Genomic DNA, 23,637 nt, shown 5'->3' on the forward strand with positions numbered 1-23,637 from the left:
GATGGATGGATGGAGGGGAAGTAGGGGATGGAGGGTTGGTTGGGTGGCTGGATGGAGCTGCGTGCTGGTCTGAGCTGGGAGCACGTCTCTCGGACGTGCCTCCCTGCAGGTGTACAAGGAGAAGCTGTATGGGAAGCGGTACGTCTGGTTCCTGATTGGCTGGTATGCCGACAATTGGTTTCGCATCAAGGACCCCGCCATTAACTGCACAGAGGCAGAGATGGCGGAGGCGGTGGAGGGGCATGTCACCACCGAGATCGTCATGCTGAACCCTGAGAACACCCGCAGCATCTCCAACATGGTGAGGGCAGGGAGACCTGGGAACCTGGGAGGCCCGGGGGTGGGGACGACACAGGAGGGGGCAGTTGCGGGGCATGAGGGACTAGAGGGGTGGGGGGGCCAAGGGGGATGCGAGAGCACGGGAGCTGGGGTGGAGGGGCAGCAGAGACTGGGAAGGAGAGGGGGATCAGAGAAGACCTTGGAGGAGGGCAATGGGACTGGGGGTCAATGTGGGACAGGAAGACCTGGGGTGACTGATGAAGAGAGACGGAGGGGGCAGTGGGCCCCCATATCACTTCCGTTCCTTTGGCTCACTGTTCCCACCCCTTGGCCCTGCAGACCTCCCAGGAGTTCATTGAGAAGCTGCAGAAGCGGCTGGGCAAGAACCCGGAGGAGACGGGGGGTTTCCAGGAGGCGCCGCTGGCCTATGATGCCATCTGGGCCCTGGCCCTGGCGCTCAACAAGACCTCGGCCGAGCTGGTGAAGAAGGGACTGCGACTGGAGGACTTCAACTACAACAACAAGAACATCACCGACGAGATCTACCGCGCCCTTAACTCCTCCGCCTTTGAGGGGGTGTCGGTGAGTGACCCCTGTGCCCCTGACCCTGTGCAACCACAACCCTACGACCCCCTGATCCCGGACACCTATGCCCCCTACTACCCATCCCACGCCCCCTAATGCCCATCCCATCACCGACAAGATCTACCGCGCCATCAATTCCTCTGCCTTTGAGCGGGTGTCGGTGAGTGTCCCCTGCGTCTCTTGACCCTGACCCCATGCGACCCTGAGCCCACATGACCCCGCAAACCCCTGACCCCGACCCCACACCCCCTAATGCGCATCCCGCGCCCCCTAAAGCCCACCCCATCACCGACGAAGTCTACCGGGCCCTCAACTCCTCCGCCTTTGAGGGGGTGTCAGTGAGTGACCCCCTCTGCCCCTGATCCTGCAACACCGACCCTGCGACCCCGCACCCCCCTGACCCCGACCCCACAACCTCTGATCTGACCCTGCGCCCCCAACCAAACGCCTGCCCTGTCACCGACGAGATCTACTGCTCCCTCAACTCCTCTGCCTTCGAGAGGATGTCGGTGAGTGACCCCCGCACCCCCTGACCCTGCACCCCCGACCCTGCTGACCCCAACCCAGCCCCCTGACGCTGCACCCCCTAACGCCCACCGCATCACCAACGAGATCTACCGTGCCCGCAACTCCTCCACTTTTGAGGGGGTGTCAGTGAGTGACCCCCGCACCTTTTCTTGACCTGCTTCTCACAAACCGGGAAGAATTAGTGGGGAAAGCAAAAGTGGATGGGAATCTGGGAGGCAGTGACCATGAGTTGGTTGAGTTCAGGATCCTGACACAAGGAAGAAAGGTAAGCAGCAGGATACGGACCCTGGACTTCAGGAAAGCAGATTTCGACTCCCTCAGGGAACGGATGGGTAGGATCCCTTGGGGGACTAACATGAAGGGGAAAGGAGTCCAGGAGAGCTGGATGTATTTCAAGGAATCCCTGTTGAGGTTACAGGGACAAACCATCCCGATGAGTCGAAAGAATAGTAAATGTGGCAGGCGACCAGCTTGGCTTAACGGTGAAATCCTAGCGGATCTTAAACATAAAAAAGAAGCTTACAAAAAGTGGAAGGTTGGACATATGACCAGGGAAGAGTATAAAAATATTGCTCGGGCATGTAGGAATGATATCAGGAGGGTCAAATCGCACCTGGAGCTGCAACTATCAAGAGATGTCAAGAGTAACAAGAAGGGTTTCTTCAGGCAACAAGAAGAAAGCCAAGGAAAGTGTGGGCCCCTTACTGAATGAGGGAGGCAACCTAGTGACAGAGGATGTGGAAAACGCTAATGTACTCAATGCTTTTTTTGCCTCTGTCTTCACTAACAAGGTCAACTCCCAGACTGCTGCGCTGGGCATCACAACATGGGGAATAGATGGCCAGCCCTCTGTGGAGAAAGAGGTGGTTCGGGACTATTTAGAAAAGCTGGACATGCACAAGTCCATGGGGCCAGACGAGTTGCATCCGAGAGTGCTAAAGGAACTGGCGGCTGTGATTGCAGAGCCATTGGCCATTATCTTTAAAAACTCATGGCGAACGGGGGAAGTCCTGGATGACTGGAAAAAGGCTAATGTAGTGCCAATCTTTAAAAAAGGGAAGAAGGAGGATCCTGGGAACTACAGACCAGTCAGCCTCACCTCAGTCCCCGGAAAAATCATGGAGCAGGTCCTCAAAGAATCAATCCTGAAGCACTTACATGAGAGAAAAGTGATCAGGAACAGTCAGCATGGATTCACCAAGGGAAGGTCGTGCCTGACTAATCTAATCGCCTTCTCTGATGAGATTACTGGTTCTGTGGATGAAGGGAAAGCAGTGGATGTATTGTTTCTTGACTTTAGCAAAGCTTTTGACACGGTCTCCCACAGTATTCTTGTCAGCAAGTTAAAGAAGTATGGGCTGGATGAATGCACTATAAGGTGGGTAGAAAGTTGGCTAGATTGTCGGGCTCAACGGGTAGTGATCAATGGCTCCATGTCTAGTTGGCAGCCGGTATCAAGTGGAGTGCCCCAGGGGTCGTTCCTGGGGCCGGTTTTGTTCAATATCTTCATAAACGATCTGGAGGATGGTGTGGATTGCACTCTCAGCAAATTTGCGGATGACACTAAACTGGGAGGAGTGGTAGATACGCTGGAGGGCAGGGATAGGATACAGAGGGACCTAGACAAATTGGAGGATTGGGCCAAAAGAAATCTGATGAGGTTCAATAAGGATAAGTGCAGGGTCCTGCACTTAGGACGGAAGAACCCAATGCACCGCTACAGACTAGGGACCAAATGGCTAGGCAGCAGTTCTGGAAAAGGACCTAGGGGTGACAGTGGACGAGAAGCTGGATATGAGTCAGCAGTGTGCCCTTGTTGCCAAGAAGGCCAATGGCATTTTGGGATGTATAAGTAGGGGCATAGCGAGCAGATCGAGGGATGTGATCGTCCCCCTCTATTCGACATTGGTGAGGCCTCATCTGGAGTACGGTGTCCAGTTTTGGGCCCCACACTACAAGAAGGATGTGGATAAATTGGAGAGAGTCCAGCGAAGGGCAACAAAAATGATTAGGGGTCTGGAACACATGACTTATGGGGAGAGGCTGAGGGAACTGGGATTGTTTAGTCTGCAGAAGAGAAGAATGAGGGGGGATTTGATAGCTGCTTTCAACTACTTGAGAGATGGTTCCAGAGAGGATGGTTCTAGACTATTCTCAGTGGTAGAAGAGGACAGGACAAGGAGTAATGGTCTCAAGTTGCAGTGGGGGAGGTTTAGGTTGGATATTAGGAAAAACTTTTTCACTAGGAGGGTGGTGAAACACTGGAATGCGTTACATAGGGAGGTGGTAGAATCTCCTTCCTTAGAAGTTTTTAAAGTCAGACTTGACAAAGCCCTGGCTGGGATGATTTAATTGGGGATTGGTCCTGCTTTGAGCAGGGGGTTGGACTAGATGACCTCCTGAGGTCCCTTCCAACCCTGATATTCTGTGATTCTATGATTCCTTACCCTGATCCTCTGCCCCTGGCCCTGCGCACCCTGACTCTGCGCCCCCTGACCCAACCCCTGTGACGTAGTAGGGAGTATTAACCTGGTAATGTTGCACTGGAGTTTTATTAGTTTATTGTCTTCTGCTAACAAGGGGCGTGCCTCCGTTTCCCTGGGGTACTTCACCAATAGTAGATGGTGATGGGAAATAAGGGTGTGACTTCACTGAGGGATAATACTTGATGGGCAGCATGAACGATGGCGATGGCGGCTGCCCTTCGTAACCTGAGCCCAGGAGGGGGATGGGGCCAGGTGACACCTTCTGCCCTGGAGGAAACTGGACAAAGGCTGGAGGAGGAGCCGGGGGTGTGGCTGGTGGAGGCAGCGGGAAGGTGTTTCAGTTTGGAGCTGGCTGGGGAGATTGGGGGAGGCCCAGAACCTGGATCTGGGCTCCCTGCCCCAAGATGGACCTGTCTGAGGGGTCCTGTTTTCTGTACCTACAAGCTCTGTTTTAGACTATGTTCCTGTCATCTAATAAACCTCCTGTTTTACTGGGTGACTGAGAGTCATGGTGAACTGCAGGAAGTGGGGGGTGCAGGGCCCTGACTCCCCCACACTCCGTGACAACTGGTGGCAGAGGTGAGATGTACTTTGTCTCATGGATGGCGCTTCCTGCAGTAAGTGACTGGGGAGCAGCAAAATGAAGGGGGATTAACGAGGACCAGGTGTGCTGAAGGCTCAGAAAGGAGTGGTTTCAGAAGGCAGAGGAGCTACGCTTAGGCCCTTGGGAGTGTGTGACCAGCGAGAAGGACTGTTGCAGTAATGGGGTCCCCCTGGGGACTGCGGTGAGCAGTTTCAGGGCCAGAGGAGTCTGTGGCTTGACCCTGGGAGTGAGGTGGTGAGCTGGAAAAGGGCTGGCACAATAGGGGTTCTTCTGGGAAACTGTGGAGAGCTGAGAGCACACAGGCCTGCGAGTCCACAACAACTTGGGAACAGCGGGGAGGTGTATAACCATTTCCTTAAGAGGGACATTTTAGAGCTGTGCAAGGAGAGAGGGCTTCACAGAGGGAAAGGCATCAAAGCACAGCTGATTGCCCAGCTGGAGGAGGAGGATCGCTAGGTGGAGCTGATCCCTGTCCCTGAGGGAAGCAGCCCAGCAGATGCAGCGATGGCACTGGTATCTGTACCGGCTGGGAGTGGTCAGACTGCTTCCAAGGACATTCCGAGGCCCTTCCTACCTATGGCTAGGGGAGGAGCTAGAAGCAGCCAGGCAAGTCCCAGGGGCACTGTGACCCCCGCGGCCAGCAGGGGATCCTCACGGCCAAGCTCCCCGTAGCTGGAGCTGAGGCAGCTGGAATGGAAGAGGGAGATAAAACTGTAAGAGCTGGAGAATCGGGAGAAACAGCTGTAGCATGAACTGGAGTTGGCAAAGCTGAGGAGCAGAGAGCCCCCTGCTGCAGTGAGTGAGTGGGGACCCAGGACTGCATGGAGCTTTGATAAGCACATCCTGTCCCAGTTTAAGGAAGGGGAGGACATAAATGAATTCCTGATGGCCTTTGAGAAGGCCTGTGGGCTGCACAGAGTTGACCCTGCAGACAGGCTCCGGTTTCTCACCCCCTTACTGGACCTCAAAGCCGCAGGGATGTACAGTCAAATGGAAGGGTGGAGGCAAGGGACTATGAACTATTCAAAAAGGCCCTGTTACGTAAGTTTGGGATGACTCTTGAGGCATACTGGAAAAAGTTCCAGAGTCAGTGTAAAACCCCTGAGGACATATATCTGGAACTGTTCCTCCGAATGGATGGCTATGTCAACAAGTGCGCAGATGGAGCCCAGACTAAGGAGGACATGGTTAAATTGGTTGTACTGGAGCACCTGTATGAACATTGCCCATCTGACCTGAGGACAAAAAGCCGGAGGACCTGCAGAGCACAGGGCAGCTGGCCAACAATTTTGTGGACAACCGGTCAGGGGGTGGAACGGAGGAGTCCCAAAAGAATAAGCCCACCACGGTGCAGAGAGAGAGTTATCCCGGGACCCCACAAAGGGGGAATGTGAAGAACCCCCTCTCAAGGGGAACAACCGGTATCAGGACCAACCGACTGGCTCGAGGGGACCAACCGAACGTGAATTGTTATTACTGTGGGCAGAGAAGCCACATATAGCTCCAGTGCCCCAAGCTTAAGGACAGACTGAGCAAATCGAACCCTCACAGGGTTAACTGGGTAGGGACACAGTCGGAGGAGAGGCAGGCTTCCCAGGCAGTAGGGGCTGGCAGCTTACCAACTGCTCAGGAGGAGGAGTTTCCCAGATCCACTTCTCTGAGGGGCTTGATGCTCCGGACTCAAGGTTCTCAGTTTACAGGGTGGGCTCAGGGTTGTCCCTGCGGAGCGAGTGCCTTGTTCCCCTGGAGGTGGACAGGAGGAAGATCAGTGGATACTGGGACATGGGCACTGAGGTGACGCTGGCCCGGCCCGAGGTGGTGGCCCCAGATCGGGTGGTGCCCGATACCTACCTGACCCTGATGGGTGTGAGCGGGACCCCATTCAAGGTGCCCATGGCGTGGGTACATCTGAAATGGAGGCCAAAGGAGGGTCCAAAGGACATGGGGGTGCACCATCATTTGCCCACTGAGGTGTTGATGTGGGCTGACCTAGAGGATTGGCCAAGCAACCCTCAGAACGTCCTAGTCGTGACCCATAGCCAGAGCTGGCAAGGGGCATTACACCCTGACATTCGGGAGGGTACCTCACCAGAGGCGCAGGACACTACCGTGGTGGGGAGGGAGTGTCCAGGGACAAAGTTCAGAGGGGCTGAGGCTTCAGACCCAGCCAGTGAGAGAAAGCAGAGACCCATACCTTCCCCAGCTGATGAATTCCAGGCTGAGTTGCAGAAAGATCACTCCTTGCAAAAGCTAAGGGACCTGGCTGGCCTCAGTGCGGGAAAGGCTGCCAGGAGAGGTTTTTGTGGGAGAAGGGATTCCTGTACCGAGAATGGTCTCCCCCAGGGGATGTGGAGTTGTGAGGGATCCGGAGGCAGCTGGTGGTCCCCCAGAAGTATCACCGCAAGCTACTGTACCTGGCCCATGACATCCCTCTCTCAGGACACCAGAGAATCTGGTGCACCAGGCAGAGGCTGCTACAAAACTTTTACTGGCCTGGAGTCTTTAATACTGTCCAACAGTATTGCAGATCCTGTGACCCTTGTCAGACAGTGGGGTAGCCCCGGGACAAGGGGAAAGCGGCTTTGAGACCTTTGCCCATGATAGAGGAGCCTGTTCAGAAGGTGGCTGTGGACATAGTGGGGCTTCTCAGCAAGACGACCCGGTCGGGGAAGAAATACATTCTGGTGGTGGTAGATTTCGCTACCTGTTACCCCAAGGCAGTGGCCTTGTCATCTATCGAAGCAGACACAGTGGCAGATGCGCTCCTTACCATTTTCAGCCAAGTGGTGTTCCCCAAGGAAGTCTTGACAGACCAGAGATCCAACTTCATGTCAGCCCTGCTCTGATGATTGTGGGAGAAATGTGGGGTCTGGCACATCTGGGCCTCAGCATATCACCCCCAGTCCAATGGGCTGGTGGAGAGGTTCAATGGAACTCTAAAGATGATGATGAAAACCTTTATGAACCAGCACCAGCAGGACTGGGGACAAGTATTTACCTCACCTGCTGTTCCCGTACAGGGAAGTACCCCAGGAGTCTGCCAGATTTTCGCCTTTTGAACTGTTATATGGAAGAAGGATAAGGGGGCCCCTGGACCTGATGAGAGACAAATGGGAGGGGAAGGCCACTCCCGATGGAGAATCAGTGGTGGTGTATATCTTGACCTTCTGAGAAAGACTTGCTGAGCTCATGGGCCAGAGCCCAGAGGAAGCAGAAGGTCTAGTATGACTGCACGGCGCAGGCCCGCGCCTATGCCACCGGGGACCAGGTGATGATTCTCATTCCTGTGAGAAAAAATGAACTGCAAGCCGCCTGGGAAGGCCCTTTCAAAGTTGTCAAGCAACTAAATGAGGTAAACTATATGGTGAAGCTGTCTAACCAGGCACACCGCCACCGGGTGTACCGCGTTAATATGATGAAGCCGTATTATGACGGGGAATATGGTCTTGGCCGTGTGTGGGCATTGGGAGGAGCAGGGAGATGACCCTTTAGTGCATCTATTCCCTGAGACAGGAGCTGGCTCCTCCCTGGAAACAATTCCCCTCTCTGATCAGCTAACACCTGCCCAGCAAGCTGAGATCAGAGGGGTGCTACATCAGTACCGACAGCTGTTTTCCAACCAGCCTGGACGCACTAATCTGACCGTCCACCGGGTGCAGACAGGGTCGCATCTTCCTATAGGATGCTCCCCCTTCCGAGTCACAAAACTGCTCAGGACCTGGAAAGAGAGGTCAGTGACATGCTGGCTTTGGGGGTGATCCAGCCATCGGCCAGCCCTTGGGCCTCTCCTGTAGTGTTACTGTAGTCCCCAAAAAGGATGAGTCAATCCGGTTCTGTGGACTATCGGAAGCTTAATGCCATCACCGTATCTGATGCCTACCCCATGCCAAGGCCTGACAAGCTCCTAGACAAGCTGGGAGGAGCTCACTACCTTACCACTGTGGATCTTACAAAGGGCTACTGGCAAGTGCTGCTGGATGCAGATGCCAGGCTGAAATCTGCCTTTATCACGCCTCTAGGGCTCTATGAGTTCCTGGCCCTGCCTTTCGGATTCAAGGGGGCATCTGCTACCTTCCAGCGCCGGGTGGGTCAGCTGCTGAGGGGGATGGAGAGTTTTGCTGTGGCGTACATTGATGACATCTGCGTCTTTAGCCAGACCTGGGAGGACTATGTGTCCCAGGTTAAACAGGTGCTGGACCGACTCCAGGAGGCTGGCCTGACCATAAAAGCTGAGAAGTGCAAGGTGGGGATGGCCGAAGTATCTTACCTGGGCCACCGGGTGGGGAGCAGCTGCCTAAAGCTAGAACCTGCAACGGTGGAGGCGATCAGAGACTGGCCCGTTCTCCAAACCAAAAAGCAGGTTCAGGCCTTTGTTGGAATGGCTGGGTATTATCGAAAGTTTGTGCCACCCTTTAGCTCCATAGCCATCCCCATCACTGAGCTATGCAAGAAGGAAAAGCCAGACAAGGTGGTCTGGACCGAGCAGTGCCAGATGGCTCTCTGTGCACTGAAGGAGGCTCTGGTCAGAGGCCCAGTTCTGGTAAACCCAGACTTTAACAAGCCCTTTATAGTGTTCACCGACGCCTCAGACATGGGGCTGGGTGCAGTGTTAATGCAGGAGGAAGAAAAGGGGGAGAGACATCCCATCGTGTACCTGAGCCAGAAGTTGTTACCTCGGAAGCAAAACTATGCGGCCGTAGAAAAGGAAGGCCGGGCTATGGTATGGGCCCTTAAGAAACTACAGCTATATCTATTTGGGCAACACTTCACTGTGTACACTGACCAGTCTCCCTTGACCTGGCTACACCTGATGAAAGGAGCCAATGCCAAGCATCTTTTTTTGCCTCTGTCTTCACGAACAAGGTCAGCTCCCAGACTGCTGCGCTGGGCATCACAACATGGGGAATAGATGGCCAGCACTTAGGATGGAAGAACCCAATGCACAGCTACAGACTAGGGACCGAATGGCTAGGCAGCAGTTCTGCAGAAAAGGACCTAGGGGTGACAGTGGACGAGAAGCTGGATATGAGTCAGCAGTGTGCCCTTGTTGCCAAGAAGGCCAATGGCATTTTGGGATGTATAAGCAGGGGCATAGCGAGCAGATTGAGGGACGTGATCGTCCCCCTCTATTCGACATTGGTGAGGCCTCATCTGGAGTACTGTGTCCAGTTTTGGGCCCCACACTACAAGAAGGATGTGGATAAATTGGAGAGAGTCCAGCGAAGGGCAACAAAAATGATTAGGGGTCTGGAACACACAACTTATGAGGAGAGGCTGAGGGAACTGGGATTGTTTAGTCTGCAGAAGAGAAGAATGAGGGGGGATTTGATAGCTGCTTTCAACTACCTGAGAGATGGTTCCAGAGAGGATGGATCTAGACTATTCTCAGTGGTAGAAGAGGACAGGACAAGGAGTAATGGTCTCAAGTTGCAGTGGGGGAGGTTTAGGTTGGATATTAGGAAAAACTTTTTCACTAGGAGGATGGTGAAACACTGGAATGCGTTACCTAGGGAGGTGGTAGAATCTCCTTCCTTAGAAGTTTTTAAGGTCAGACTTGACAAAGCCCTGGCTGGGATGATTTAATTGGGGATTGGTCCTGCTTTGAGCAGGGGGTTGGACTAGATGACCTCCTGAGGTCCCTTCCAACCCTGATATTCTATGATTTTATTCTATGTTTCTATGATTCCTGAGATGGAGCCTGCTCCTGCAGGATTATGATATGGAGGTGGTCCATGTGAAGGGGAGTGCCAACGTGATAGCTGATGTGTTGTCCCGGAGAGGGGGCCCTGAACTTCCCCAGGTCACTGGTTAGAGTGACCCCGCTCAGTTCAGTCTTGAAGGGGGGAGAGATATGACGGAGTGGGGAGTATTAACCTGGTAATGTTGCATGGGAGTTTTACTAGTTTACTATCTTCTGCTTACACAAGACATGCCTCCGTTTCCCTGGGGTACTGCACCAATACTCGATGGTGATGGGAAATAAGGGTGTGACTTCACTGAGGGATGATACTTGACGGCCAGCACGTAAAGAATGGCGGCTGCCTTCATAACCTGAGCCCAGGAGAGGGTTGGGGCCAGGTGACACCTTCTTCCTGGAAACTGGACAAAGACTGGAGACGGGGCCGGGGGTGTGGCTGGTGGAGACAGCGGGAAGGTGTTTCAGATTGGAGCTGGCTGGGGAGATGGTGGGAGGCCCAGAACCTGGGTCTGAGCTCCTCACCTCTCAAAAGAGAGTTGACTGAGGGGTCTTGTTTTCTGTACCTACAAGCCCTGTTTTGGATTGTGTTCCTGTCGTCTAATAAACCTTTTGTTTTACTGGGTGGCTGAGAGTCGTGGTGAATTGCAGGAAGTGGGGGGTGCAGGGCCCTGACTCCCCCACACTCGGTAACAACCCAGCACCCCCAATCCCATGCCCCCTGACCGCAACCCTACACCCCTAACGCCCACCTCAGCACCGAGATCTATCATACCCTCAACTCTGCCTCTGAGGGGGTGTCGGTGAGTGACCCCTGCACCCCCTAATTCACACCCCACCCCCCCGACCCTGCACCCCCTATTGTCTGCCCCATCACTGACGAGATCTACCATGCCCTCAACTGCTCCGCCATCGAGGGGGTGTCAACGACTGACCCCGCTGACCCTGTGTCCCCTGACTCTGCACCACTGTCCCCTCTAAGCTGTGCGCGTGCACACAGATCCGAAACTCCACGCACACGGTGAAACACCGCGCGCACAAAAGTTTGCACAGAAGAAATTTTTTGCACACACGGCCTGTCAGAAATTAGAGGGAACATTGCCCTGCACCCTCTGACCCTGACTGCACCCGCTGTCTCTGACCCTGCGCCCCTAACACCTACCCTATCACCAATGAGATCTACTGTGCCCTCAACTCCTCTGCCTTTGAGGGGGTGCCGGTGAGTGACCCCCTCGCCCCCCGACTCTGCGCCCCCGACCTTGCACCCCCTGAATCTGATCCTGCACCCCTAACGCCCACCCCATCACTGAGATCTATCGCGCCCTCAACTCCTCCACCCTCGAGGGGGTGTTGGTGAGTGACCCTCCCCCGTGCTCTCTTACCCCAACCCCGCGCTCCCAACCCCCATCCTGTGCCTCTAACACCTACCCCATCACCGACAGGATCTGCCATGCCCTTTAGTCCTCCGCCTTCGAGGGGGTGTCAGTGAGTGACCCCTGTGACCCCTAATTCACACCCTGTGACCCCAACCCTGACCCTGCACCCCCAACCTTAATGTCATTCCCTGCACCCATAATTCTAACCGACTCCATGACCCCACTCCCTGCACCCCTAACCCCTATCCCTAACCCCTGCACTCTCTTTAGCGCCCCCCATCCCCAGCAAGGCCCTAGACCCATCCCCCAGCCTGTAGGCCCAGGGCTCAGCCTGGCTCTGTGGGCATTGAGCTCCATGCCAGGAAGCCAGTGTCCCTGCTCCCCGGCCCCCAGGTTCCCCAGCCCCCCAGCACAGCGCGCCCTGCACATTGCTGCCAGCTCAGCAGGGCAGTCCCCCGTCAGTGAGCGCTTCCCATCAGGCGACAGCCCTAGTGCTGCTGCCAGCAAGGAGCGCCTGGTGACGCTGGTCTGTGTGTATTTCCCCCACCAGGGTCACGTGGTATTCGACGCCAGTGGCTCCCGCATGGCCTGGACCCTCATTGAACAGCTGCAGGGTGAGTGACAACCCCGCCCTGCGCAACAGCTCGACAACCCCTGTCCCACACAACAGCTCAACAACCCCTGCCCCACACAACAGCTCGACAACCCTATCACTGTGCAACACCACAACACTACAGTCCCCTGCACAACATCGCACAGCTACCCCACCCAACACACCACACAGCACAACAACCCTCCACACTGCACAACACAACACCACGCCATGAAACAGCACCACAGACACAACAAACCCACCCCACAGAACAGCCCTCTGCTCACACCACACAGGGATTCACCACAGAGCAACACATGAATCCCGCACACACCACGCAGCACAGCACAATCACCCAGCACAACACAACAGCACTCCCCCAAGCACACCACACCACACAACAACCCCTGAACACACCACACACCACACTACACTAGGACACCCAAGACAACAATGCCTTTCTCCCACACGTCCTGGCATGCCAACCCCAGGACACTACACAACAACCCCTAGTTCCAGGATGACAGACAGCCTAGCGCTCTCCAACCCTCCTGCCTGGCAGCTCTCTTGGTCTTCAGCAGCACTTCGCTGACGGGTCCTTCACTCGCTCCGGTCTTCGGCACTGAAGGACCCTTCCGCCATCGCAACGCCGCTGAAGGCTGGAACGAGTGAAGGACCCGATGCCGAAGGGCTGCTGAAGACCCGGAGCGCCGCCGGGTGAGTGAAAATTGAAAAGGCGCCAAAGAATGAAAAAGGCGCCACTTCTGCTCGGTGGGGGAGCAGCCCCCGCCCCGCTCCCCTGCTAGCTACACTACAGGCTGGGGGGAGCTCTGTGCACTTGGAGCTCGTCCCCCTGGTCTGACCCATCCCCCTCTCCCAGCAGGAGGGGTCTACAAGAAAATCGGCTACTACGACAGCACCAAGGACAACCTGTCCTGGTACAACAACGACAAGTGGATTGGTGAGCCAGGGCTGCTCACACCGCCAGGGGTTATGGGAACCGCCCCCCTGGGGTTCCTGTTCCTTGGCGTCTGGCACCTCCCGCCGCCGGGGGTTATGTGAACCACCCCCCTGGGGTTCCTGTTCCTTGGTGTCCAGCACCTCCCACCGCCAGGGGTTATGGGAACCGCCCCCCTGAAGTTCCTGTTCCTGGGCATCCAGCACCTCCCGCTGCCGGGGATTGTGGGAACCGCCCCCCTGGGGTTTCCATTCCTGGGCATCTGGCACCTGCTGCTGGGGATTGTGGGAACCGCCCCCCTGGGGTTCCCGTTCCTGGGCATCCGGCACCTCCTGCCGCCAGGGGTTGTGGGAACTGCCCCCTTGGGGTTCTTGTTGCCAGGGTCTCTGGTCCTGCCCACTGCCAAGGATTGTGGGAACTGCCACCCTGGGGTTCTTGTCACCAGGGTCTCTGGCCCTGCGTGCCACTGGGGATTGTGGGAACTTCCCCCCAGGGGTTCCTGTCACCAAGGGATCTGGCCCCACTGCCGTCGGGAGTTTTGGGAATTGCTCCCAGTGGGGGTGGGGACAGACATGGGTCCCTGTGGATTCGAGGGCTTGTCTGGATGCTGGGACTGTGTGGGTCACTGAGGGCGTGAACCTCCCCCTGCCTTGAGCCAGGGCCTGATCTTGCGCTTGAGGCGCCTTCCCCTCCTCCGGGGCTGGGGGGACATGGGGGCGGTGCTGTGCTTAGGTCAGTCCCCCCTCTTACTGTGCTCTTTGCTGCAGGGGATGCTCCCCCGGCTGACTACACCAAGGTGATCACCACCTTCCGTTTCCTATCGCAAAAGCTCTTCATTTCAGTGTCGGTGCTTGCGAGCCTGGGCATCCTGCTGGCCATCATCTGCCTGGCCTTCAACATCTACAACGGGCATGTCCGGTCAGTGACCCCCACCCACCTGCCCAATGCCAACTCCCCACCCCCCCCAGCCTGGGCATCCTGCTGGCCATTGCCTGCCTGGCCTTCAACATCTACAACAGACACGTCCATTCAGTGCCCCCCACATCCCTAACCCATGGCCACCCCCCCACTCCCTGGACTGGGCATCCTGCTGGCCATCATCTGCCTAGCCTTTAACACTTACAATGGGCACGTCCAGTCAGCGGCCCCCGACCCCCTGCCCCACGGCTACCCCCCACTCCCCAGCCTGGGCATCCTGCTGGGCATCTTCTGCCTGGCCTTCAGCATCTACAATGGGCAAGTCTGGTCCATGCCCTCCTATGACTTTCATCTCTGGTGTTATCTGGACCAGTGATCTGCTAGGTCACTCCAATCCTTGTCTCTGGGAGCCAGCCTTACCCTGCACTGCTGTGAGAACCCCCATTCCTGGGTTGTTCACATACAGCCTCTAGCATGTAAGCTGCTCCTTGGATTGTGCACCCAAATGAAGTGGGATACCAGGAGAAAGCATGAGCAGGAGCGCGTGAGAGGGGAAGGCTCCTGCCTCATACTGAGAAAGCGGGACAATCAGTGAGTTATCTCAAGTGCCTATACACAAATGCAAGAAACCTGGGAAACAAGCAGGGCAAACTGGAAGTCCTGGCACAGTCAAAGAATTATGATGTGATTGGAATAACAGAGACTTGGTGGGTTAACTCACATGACTGGAGTACTGTTATGGATGGATATAAACTGTTCAGGAAGGGCAGGCAGGGCAGTAAAGGTGGGAGAGTTGCATTGTATGTAAGAGAGCAGGATGACTGCTCAGAGCTCCGGTATGAAACTGCAGAGAAACCTGAGAGTCTCTGGATTAAATTTAGACATGTGAACAACAAGAGTGATGTCATGGTGAGAGTCTGCTATAGACCACCAGACCAGGGGGATGAGGTGGATGAGGCTTTCTTCTGGCAACTAACGGAAGTTACTAGATCGCAGGCCCTGGTTCTCATGGGAGACTTCAATCACTCTGATATCTGCTGGCAGAGCAATACAGCAGTGCACAGACAATCCAAAAAGTTTTTGGAAAGTGTAGGGGACAATTTCATGGTGCAAGTGCTGGAGGAACCATCCAGGGGCAGAGCTCTTCTTGACCTGCTGCTCACAAACCGGGAAGATTTAGTAGGGGAAGCAAAAGTGGATGGGAACCAGGGAGGCAGTGACCATGAGATGGTTGAGTTCATGATCCTGGCAAAAGGAAGAAAGGAGAGCAGCAGAATACGGGGACCCTGGACTTCAGAAAAGCAGACTTTGACTCCCTCAGGGAACTGATGGGCAGGATCCCCTGGGAGAATAACATGGGGGGAAAGGAGTCCAGGAGAGCTGGCTGTATTTTAAAGAATCCTTATTGAGGTTACAGAAACAAACCATCCCGATGTGTAGAAAGAATAGTAAATATGGCAGGCGACCCCAGCTTGGCTTAACAGTGAAATCCTTGCTGATCTTAAACACAAAGAAGAAGCTTACAAGAAGTGGAAGATTGGACAAATGACCAGGGAGGTGTATAAAAATATTGTTCAGGCATGCAGGAGTGAAATCAGGAAGGACAAATCACACTTGGATTTACAGCTAGCAAGAGATGTTAAGAGTAACAAAAAGGGTTTCTTCAGGTATGTTGGCAACAAGAAGAAAGTCAAGGAAAGTGTGGGCCCCTTACTGAATGGGGGAGGCACCCTAGTGATAGAGGATGTGGAAAAAGCTAATGTACTCAATGCTTTTTTCCCCTCTGTCTTCATGAGCAAGGTCAGCTCCCAGACTACTGCACTGGGCAGCACAGCATGGGGAGGAGGCGACCAGCCCTCTGTGAAGAAAGAAGTGGTTCGGGACTATTTAGAAAAGCTGGACGAGCACAAGTCCATGATGCCGGATGCACTGCATCCAAGGGTTCTAAAGGAGTTGGCGAATGTGAGTGCAGAGCCATTGGCCATATCTTTGAAAACTCATGGTGAGGGGGGGAGGTCCCGTATGACTGGGAAAAGGCTAATGTAGTGCCCATCTTCTAAAAATGGCAGAAGGAGGATCCAGGGAACTACAGGCCAGTCAGCCTTACTTCAGTCCCTGGAAAAATCATGGAGCAGGTCCTCAGGGGATCAATTCTGAAGCACTTCGAGGAGAGGAAAGTGATCAGGAACAGTCAGCATGGATTCACCAAGGGCAAATCATGCCTGACTAATCTAATTGTCTTCTATGACGAGATAACTGACTCTGAGGGGAAAGCAGTAGACATGTTATTCCTTGACTTTAGCAAAGCTTTTGATATGGTTTCCCACAGTATTCTTGCCAGCAAGTTAAAGAAGTATGGGCTGGATGAATGGACTATAAGGTGGATAGAAAACTGGCTAGATCGTAAGGCTCAACAGATAGTGATCAATAGCTCCATGTCTAGTTGGCAGCCGCTGTCAAGCAGAGTGCCCCAAGGGTCAGTCCTGGGGCCGCTTTTGTTCAATATCTTCATTAATGATCTGGAGGATGGTGTGGATTGCACCCTCAGCAAGTTTGCAGATGACACTAAACTCGGAGGAGTGGTAGATACACTGGAGGGTAGGGGTAGGATACAGAGGGACCTAGACAAATTGGAGGATTCGGCCAAAAGAAATCTGATGAGGTTCAACAAGGACAAGTGCAGAGTCCTGCACTTAGGATGGAAGAATCGCATGCACCGCTACAGACTAGGGACAGAATGGCTCAGCAGCAGTTCTGCAGAAAAGGACCTAGGGGTGACAGTGGATGAGAAGCTGGATATGAGTCAACAGTGTGCCCTTGTTGCCAAGAAGGCCAATGGCATTTTGGGATGTATAAGTAGGGACATTGCCAGCAGATCGAGGGATGTGATCGTTCCCCTCTATTCGAAATTGGTGAGGCCTTATCTGGTGTACTGCGTCCAGTTTTGGGACCCACACTATAAGAAGGACATGGAAAAACTGGAAAGAGTCCAGGGGAGGGCAACAAAAATGATTAGGGGACTGGAACACATGACATATGAGGAGAAACTGCGGGAATTGGGATTGTTTAGTCCACAGAAGAGAAGAGTGAGGGAGGATTTGATAGCTGTTTTCAACTAGCTGAAAGGGGGCTCCAAAGAGGATGGATCTAGACTGTTCTCAGTGGTAGCTGATGACAGAACAAGGAGTAATGGTCTCAAGTTGCAGTGGGGGAGGTTTAGGGTGGATATTAGGAAAAACTTTTTCACTAGGAGGGTGGTGAAGCACTGGAATGTGTTACCTAGGGAGGTGGTGGAATCTCCTTCCTTTGAGGTTTTTCAGGTCAGGCTTGATAAAGCCCTGGCTAGGATGATTTAGTTGGGGATTGGTCCTGCTTTGAGCAGGGGGTTGGACTAGATGACCTCCTGAGGTCTCTTCCAACCCTGATATTCTATGGTTCTATGATCTCTGGTCCCAGACACAACCCTAGGAACCTCTGTCTTGCCATGTCCAGTTATGCCCACTGGACCCTGCAAGCTTATATGAATTCATCAATTTAACAAAGAAATTGATATGTACCAGGCTTGTTATCCCAAGGGAAGTCTCTGACATGCTTCAAACCAAATGCACTGCTTCAGATAGAATAAACAAACAGATTTATTTACTACAAAGATAAATTTTAAGTGATTATAAGTCAAAGCATAACAAGTCAGATTTGGTCAAATGAAATAAAAGCAAAACGCATTCTAAGCTGATCTTAACACTTTCAGTGCCCTTACAAACTTAGATGCTTCTCACCACAGGCTGACTGGTTGCTCTTCAGCCAGGTTCTCCCCTTTGATCAGCGCTTCAGTCGCTTGGTGTGGTGTCTGTAGATGGAGGTGGAAGAAAGAGGAAGAGCATGGCAAAGTCTCTCCCTTTTATCATGTTCTTTCTTCCCTCTTGGCTTTGCCCCTCCCTTCAGAATCAGGTGAGCATTACTTCATCGCAGTCCCAAACTGACCAAAGGAAGAGTGGTGACTCATTGGAGAGTCCAACAGATCCTTTGTTGTTGCCTCGGCCAGTGTCCTTTGTTCCTGTGAGGCTGGGCTGGGTTTGTCTCATCCATGCCCTGATGAGGTGTGAACTGCCCCTGTGCTCTTGGGGAGTTTTTGCCTGGGCTTGCTTTAAGCCATGAGGATATATTTTCAGCCTCATAACTATATACATGACATTATAACCTATAACATCCCTATAACATTACTGTAACAGTTACTGGAACATCACTATAACAACAATGCTCAGTGCATCATGAGCCTTCCGAAGACACCCGACATGACAAACTTTGCATTAGATACTACACAATCATATTATAAGGATGAACATGGGGGTGTATGGTGTTCCCACGAGGTACAGAACATCACACCTCTGCCCTTAGTTTACTTCAAGAGGGTTAGTCACTGACTAGCTTGAAGGCAGTTTGTGTTATAGTTCTCTTGGCATCCAGCCATTAAGGCCATGAGGCAGTGTGCCTCAGTTTCCCCATTCACACACAGAAAACCAGGGTTTTTTATGGTTTTTCTGCTGTGATAAGCTTTAAATCTGTTTACAGGTATTAATTGAAAAATAGCATCATAAGGTTTAACATCCGTGTCAAAATTCTTATCCCCAAAACGTAACAATAATACCAATTTTTTTATCACAGATGTGTGTTTACAAGTATCTTTATGATACCACGCCCTCTGTTCAGATAGTGTAGTTTGAGGTTAGTTTGTTCATTACCCATGATGTCCTTTGACTCTCTTCCATGTAATCAGTCACTAGCCTTTCTTTCCCTCCAGTGTTCCCCTCTGTGTGGGTTCTTAATTTAATCATGTTTCTGGCATTTTGATATCTCAGGGTCTGGCAAGATAAGGGTCCAAGGGGGATCCTGCACATTGGCTGGCCCTTTGGGGAACAGTTTCCCAACCCCAGGACTGTACATATGCAGCAGATCCAGCTCGCCTTTTGGGTTTACCCTGTGTGTCTCCTCCCAGCACTGAGTCCTTCCCTGCCCCCTAGAGGGCTGTGATCTGGGCTCTCTGGGCGAGGGATGTTTACCCTTTGATCAGATGCACCTTTTCCCAGCAGCTTTTCCATAACTGCTCTCTGTGTCTCACCTGCCTGGGGGAGCATGCCCCACCCCCATCAGTTGTGTCATTTGTGTTCTCACAAACTACCACCTGGCAATTTCCTGGTCTCAACTCCTCTGCTGTCACAGGTGTTGGAGCTGCATCTTGATGTAAAGAGAGACAGTTACTTTCCAAAAACTGATCAGAAATAGCATCCTGAAAAACTGGGACCTGGAATGGGGTACCCTCCATCACCCCTTTCTCCGTCCCTGAGAAGTCAGCTATGTGACGGCTCCCTTCCAGGAGATCAGTGACACAGTCCTTCTCAAAACCTGGGTCACAGGCTGAGTGCCTGGGTGCACAGATGCTGACCCAGCCATCCTCCTAGTGTCCTGGGCATCCTGCCCCAAGTGACTAGTGAGGAGACATTCCTGTACCCCCACTATTCCTTCCCCAGTTTCCTCTTCTGGGCCCCCTGCTCAGACACATTTCTCTGTGCCCCCTAGGAAAGGTTCTATCTCTTGTTCAGCTGTAAAACTCTGCCAGCTAACCACTGGGACAGTTTCCTTAATCACCAACAACACCTCTCCTGCGCCTGAGGGCATGTTGCCTTCTGCTGGAAAGGAGCTAGTCTCAGCCCCCCATACTTGGAAGCACTCTGCTTCCCTGTGTTACAAAGCCACAGGAACCCTCACCACCTCAGTGGTTTCTGAGATCCCCTGCCCCTTCTCTGGGCTCTCCTCTGGGACACATTGCTCTATGCTCCCTAGAGCCGGTTTTGCCTCTGGTTCAGCCGCAACCTGCTGGCAGCCAACAACCTGGACAGTTATTTCTCTGGTGGACATTACACCCCCATCCCTTCCTGATGTGGCGTCACCTCCAGCTGCAGTGCAGGAGTTAGTCTCAACCACCCTCCCACCTGGAAGCATGTGGCTTCTCCCTGCTGCAGAAGAATCAAGGAGACTCTCTCCCATTCTCTCAGCAGTTCCTGAGACCTTACCCTTTCCCTCGGGGATCCCAGTATAAAACTCCCTCCTGCTGCAGGCAAATACTTTAACCCGAGCTACACGGAAAAAATCATTACCAAGGAGCAGGTCAAATAGGAGGTGTTCTATTACCCCCCCCCCCCCAGTCAAAACACTTTCCAAACCTTCCCACACCACATGGATTTTAGCTAGTGGTATGAGGAATCTGCTTTCGCCCACCCCCACAATCTCTGCCATTTGTCCAGGCAACATAGTGGCCTTCGGGACCACACTCTGCTTAACCAGAGAGATCTGGGCCCTGTATCCCTCTGCCCCAAGTATTCCCTGCCATCAATTTGGACAGCCTTAATATGCTCCATATCTGGTTCTGCAGAGGCTAACCTCACAAAACCAATATGATAGGTTTCAATTGCTTGGGGGGTTTCTGTGTTGAGGACAGCAGAACTAACAAAAACTTCACAAAACAGTATCTTTACATTTACAACAGTCTAAAGCATCTTCAACAGGCATTCCATTGAATACGTTTTGAGATTTACCAGTTAATTTTGCAGTCAGGGTAGGAACTCTCTTATCATCAGGGATTTCATGTATTACACACAGCCTTTCAAAGGTAGTCAGATATTCAGCAATATCATCCTCCTCACTGTATGCAGGACATAAGTATTCCCAATTGTGGATTTTTGGAGTGTTGGGAGTCATTTGGGTCAGGGGGTTCTGGTTCTGCTTCTCTAGCAAGTCCAGTTGGTGTTTTCGCTCTCTCTCTCTTTCCCTTTCTTTCTGCTTTTTCTGCCCGCTCTCTTCCTCTTTCTTCTCTCTCTTTCTCTTTCTTTCCCATAGCTCTTCTGTGTGCAGCCTCCTCTCTGGCTGCCTCCCTGGCTGCCTCGGCCTCCATAGTTTCCCTGGCCGCAGCTCATTTCTGCCTGCCACATTTGAAACTCACAGTCCTTTTCCTTCTCTACTGCTTCCAGTCTGGCCAGCTCTAGTTGTGTAGCTGCCTCACTGCTAGTCATTTTTCTGCTTTCTTGTGCTTATTCCTCTCACCCGAAATAAACAAACAGAAAATAACAAAACTGTGACCTCCTCCTGACTGTTCTTAGGCACTGCACTGAAGAATCACTTAAAATCACAAATATCAGTGCTTAAAGTGTAAACTTGGAGTAACAAGCTGCACATACACACCCTGCTCTCTGAGCCACTGTGACATTCCCCTCTGGTGTTATCTGGACCGGTGATCTGCTAGGCCACTCTGATCCTTGACTCTGGGAGCCAGCCTTACCCTGCTCTGCTGTGAGAACCCCCACTCCTGGGCTGTTCACGCACAACCTCTGGCATGTAAGCTGCTCCTTGGATTGTGCAACCGAATGACACTAGCCAATGTCTATGGTCCTAGGAACCCTAGGAACCTCCGTCTTGCAGTGTCCAGTTATGCCCAATGGATACTGCAAACTTATATGAGTTCATCAATTTAACAAAGACATTGATATGTACCAGGCTTGTTATCCCAAGGGGAGTCTCTGACATGCTTCAAACCAAACACTCTGTTTCAGGTAGAATAAACAAACAGATTTATTAACTACGAAGGTAAATTTTACATTATTATAAGTCAAAGCATAACAAGTCAGATTTGGTCAAATAAAATAAAAGCAAAATGCATTCTAAGCTACTCTTAACACTTTCAGTGCCCTTACAAACTTAGATGCTTCGCATCACAGGCTGGCTGGCTGCCCTTCAGCCAGGCTCTCCCCTTTGATCAGCGCTTCAGTCGCTTTGTGGTGATGTCTGTAGGTGGAGGTGGAAGAGAGAGGAAGAGCATGGCAAACATCTCTCCCTTTTATTATGTTCTTTCTTCCCTCTTGGCTTTGTGCCCCCCCCCCCTTCAGAGTCAGGTGAGCTTTACCTCATCACAATCCCAAACTGACCAAAGGAAGGGGAGTGACTCACTAGAGAGTCCAACAGATCCTTTTGTTGCTGCCTAGTCCTTTGTTCCTGTGAGTCTGGGCTGGGTTTGTCCCATATGTTCCCTGATGAGGTGTGAACTGCCTCTCCGCTCTTGGAGAGTTTTTGCCTGGGCTTATTTTAGGCCATGAGGACCCACTTTCAACCTCATAACTATATACATGAAATTATTACCTATAACATTACTGTAACATCACTATAACAACAATGCTCAGTGCATCATGAGCCTTCTGAAGACATCCAACATGGCAAACTTTGCATTGGATACCACACAGTCATATTATAAGGATGAACATGGGGGTTTAAGGTGTTCCCACAAGGTACAGAACATCACACCCCGTGCTCCATCCCCCGCCCCCCCCCCCACCAGGCATCCTGCTGGCCATCTGCCTAGCCTTCAATACCTACAAGGGGCACTTTCGAACAGTGGTGCCCATGACTCATGGCTACCCACCACTCCCCTGCAGCGTGGGCATCCTGATGTCCATTGTGTGGCTGGCCTTCAACAGCTACAACGGGCACGTCTGGCTAGTGCCCCCCTCCTCCAGCCCACTGCCCCATGGCTACCCCCCACCCTGCATCTGGACACCCTGCTGGCCATCTTCTGCCTGGTCTTCAATACCTACAAGGGGCATGTCCCATCAGTGCCGCCCCATGACCCACGGCTACTTCCCACCACCCCCAGCCTGAGCATCTTGATGTCCATCGTGTGCCTCGCCATCAAAATCTACAACGGGCATGTGTGGCTAGTGCCTGCAGCCCCACGGCTACCTCCCACCCCCCGGCCTGGGCATCCTGCTGGGCATCATCTGTCTGTCCTTCTACACCTACAACAGGCACGTCCAGTGAGTGCCCCCCTCCTCCACCTCCCTGCCCCATGTTTACCCCCCACCCTCTGCCTGGGCATCAGGCTGACCATCATCTGCCTGCCCTTCAACCTCTACAATGGGCACGTCCGGTCAGTGCCTTCACCTCCCCTGCCCCACGGCTATCCTCCACCCCTCCTGTCTTGGGGCGGGATCTGGGCTGTGGCCCCCACCCTCCAGGTGATGGCTGCGTCTGCAGGGGCTGGTCTTTGGGAGCAGGAAGGGGGAGCCAGGCTTTGGGTCTGCTCCCAGGTGATGGAGGGGCTGGTCTTGGGGGTGGGGGGCAGGAGCCAGGCTGCGGGACACCCCCCAGGTGATGGCTACGTCTGGAGGGGCTGATCTCTGGGGTAGGGGGTGGGAGCTGGCCTGTGGGACACCCTCAGGTGATGGCTGTGTCTGCTCTGCAGGTACATCCAGAACTCCCAGCCCTATCTCAACAACATGACGGCCGTGGGCTGCACGCTGGCTCTGGCGGCTGTCTTCCCCCTGGGGCTGGATGGCTACCACATCGGGGCTGGGCTCTTCCCCTTTGTCTGCCAGGTGGGGCAGGGCACTAGGGCTGCGGGTGCAGCAGGGCGGGGAGGGCCCAGGACCAAGAATGGCTGGATGAGGGAAAAGAGCGATGGGGAGGAGGGAGGGCTAGAGTTGGGGTGCTGGCAGGGTGCGGGGGGGCATGGCTGAAGATGGGGGGCCCAGCAGAGGGCAGAGGGTGCTGGCATGGGGCAGGGCTGAAGACGGGC

General features: G+C 53.3%; 1 protein-coding gene across 3 annotated transcripts in view; it reads left to right on the forward strand.

The window, feature by feature from the left end:
- GABBR1 (gamma-aminobutyric acid type B receptor subunit 1) overlaps positions 1–23,637 on the forward strand; it is a 63,757-nt gene that overhangs the window by 32,437 nt on the left and 7,683 nt on the right. Inside the window, exons 12-17 of one of the 3 annotated variants that reach the window (XM_077834356.1) lie at positions 110–301; positions 619–861; positions 12,104–12,167; positions 13,026–13,106; positions 13,871–14,021; positions 23,305–23,437. In XM_077834356.1, coding sequence (XP_077690482.1) covers positions 110–301; positions 619–861; positions 12,104–12,167; positions 13,026–13,106; positions 13,871–14,021; positions 23,305–23,437 — 864 coding nt within the window. The remainder of the gene's footprint in view (positions 1–109; positions 302–618; positions 862–12,103; positions 12,168–13,025; positions 13,107–13,870; positions 14,022–23,304; positions 23,438–23,637) is intronic. The other 2 variants (XM_077834358.1, XM_077834359.1) reach the window with 2 other exon arrangements.

This window comes from Eretmochelys imbricata, chromosome 14 (assembly GCF_965152235.1).
Source record: "Eretmochelys imbricata isolate rEreImb1 chromosome 14, rEreImb1.hap1, whole genome shotgun sequence".
Taxonomy (NCBI): domain Eukaryota; kingdom Metazoa; phylum Chordata; order Testudines; family Cheloniidae; genus Eretmochelys; species Eretmochelys imbricata.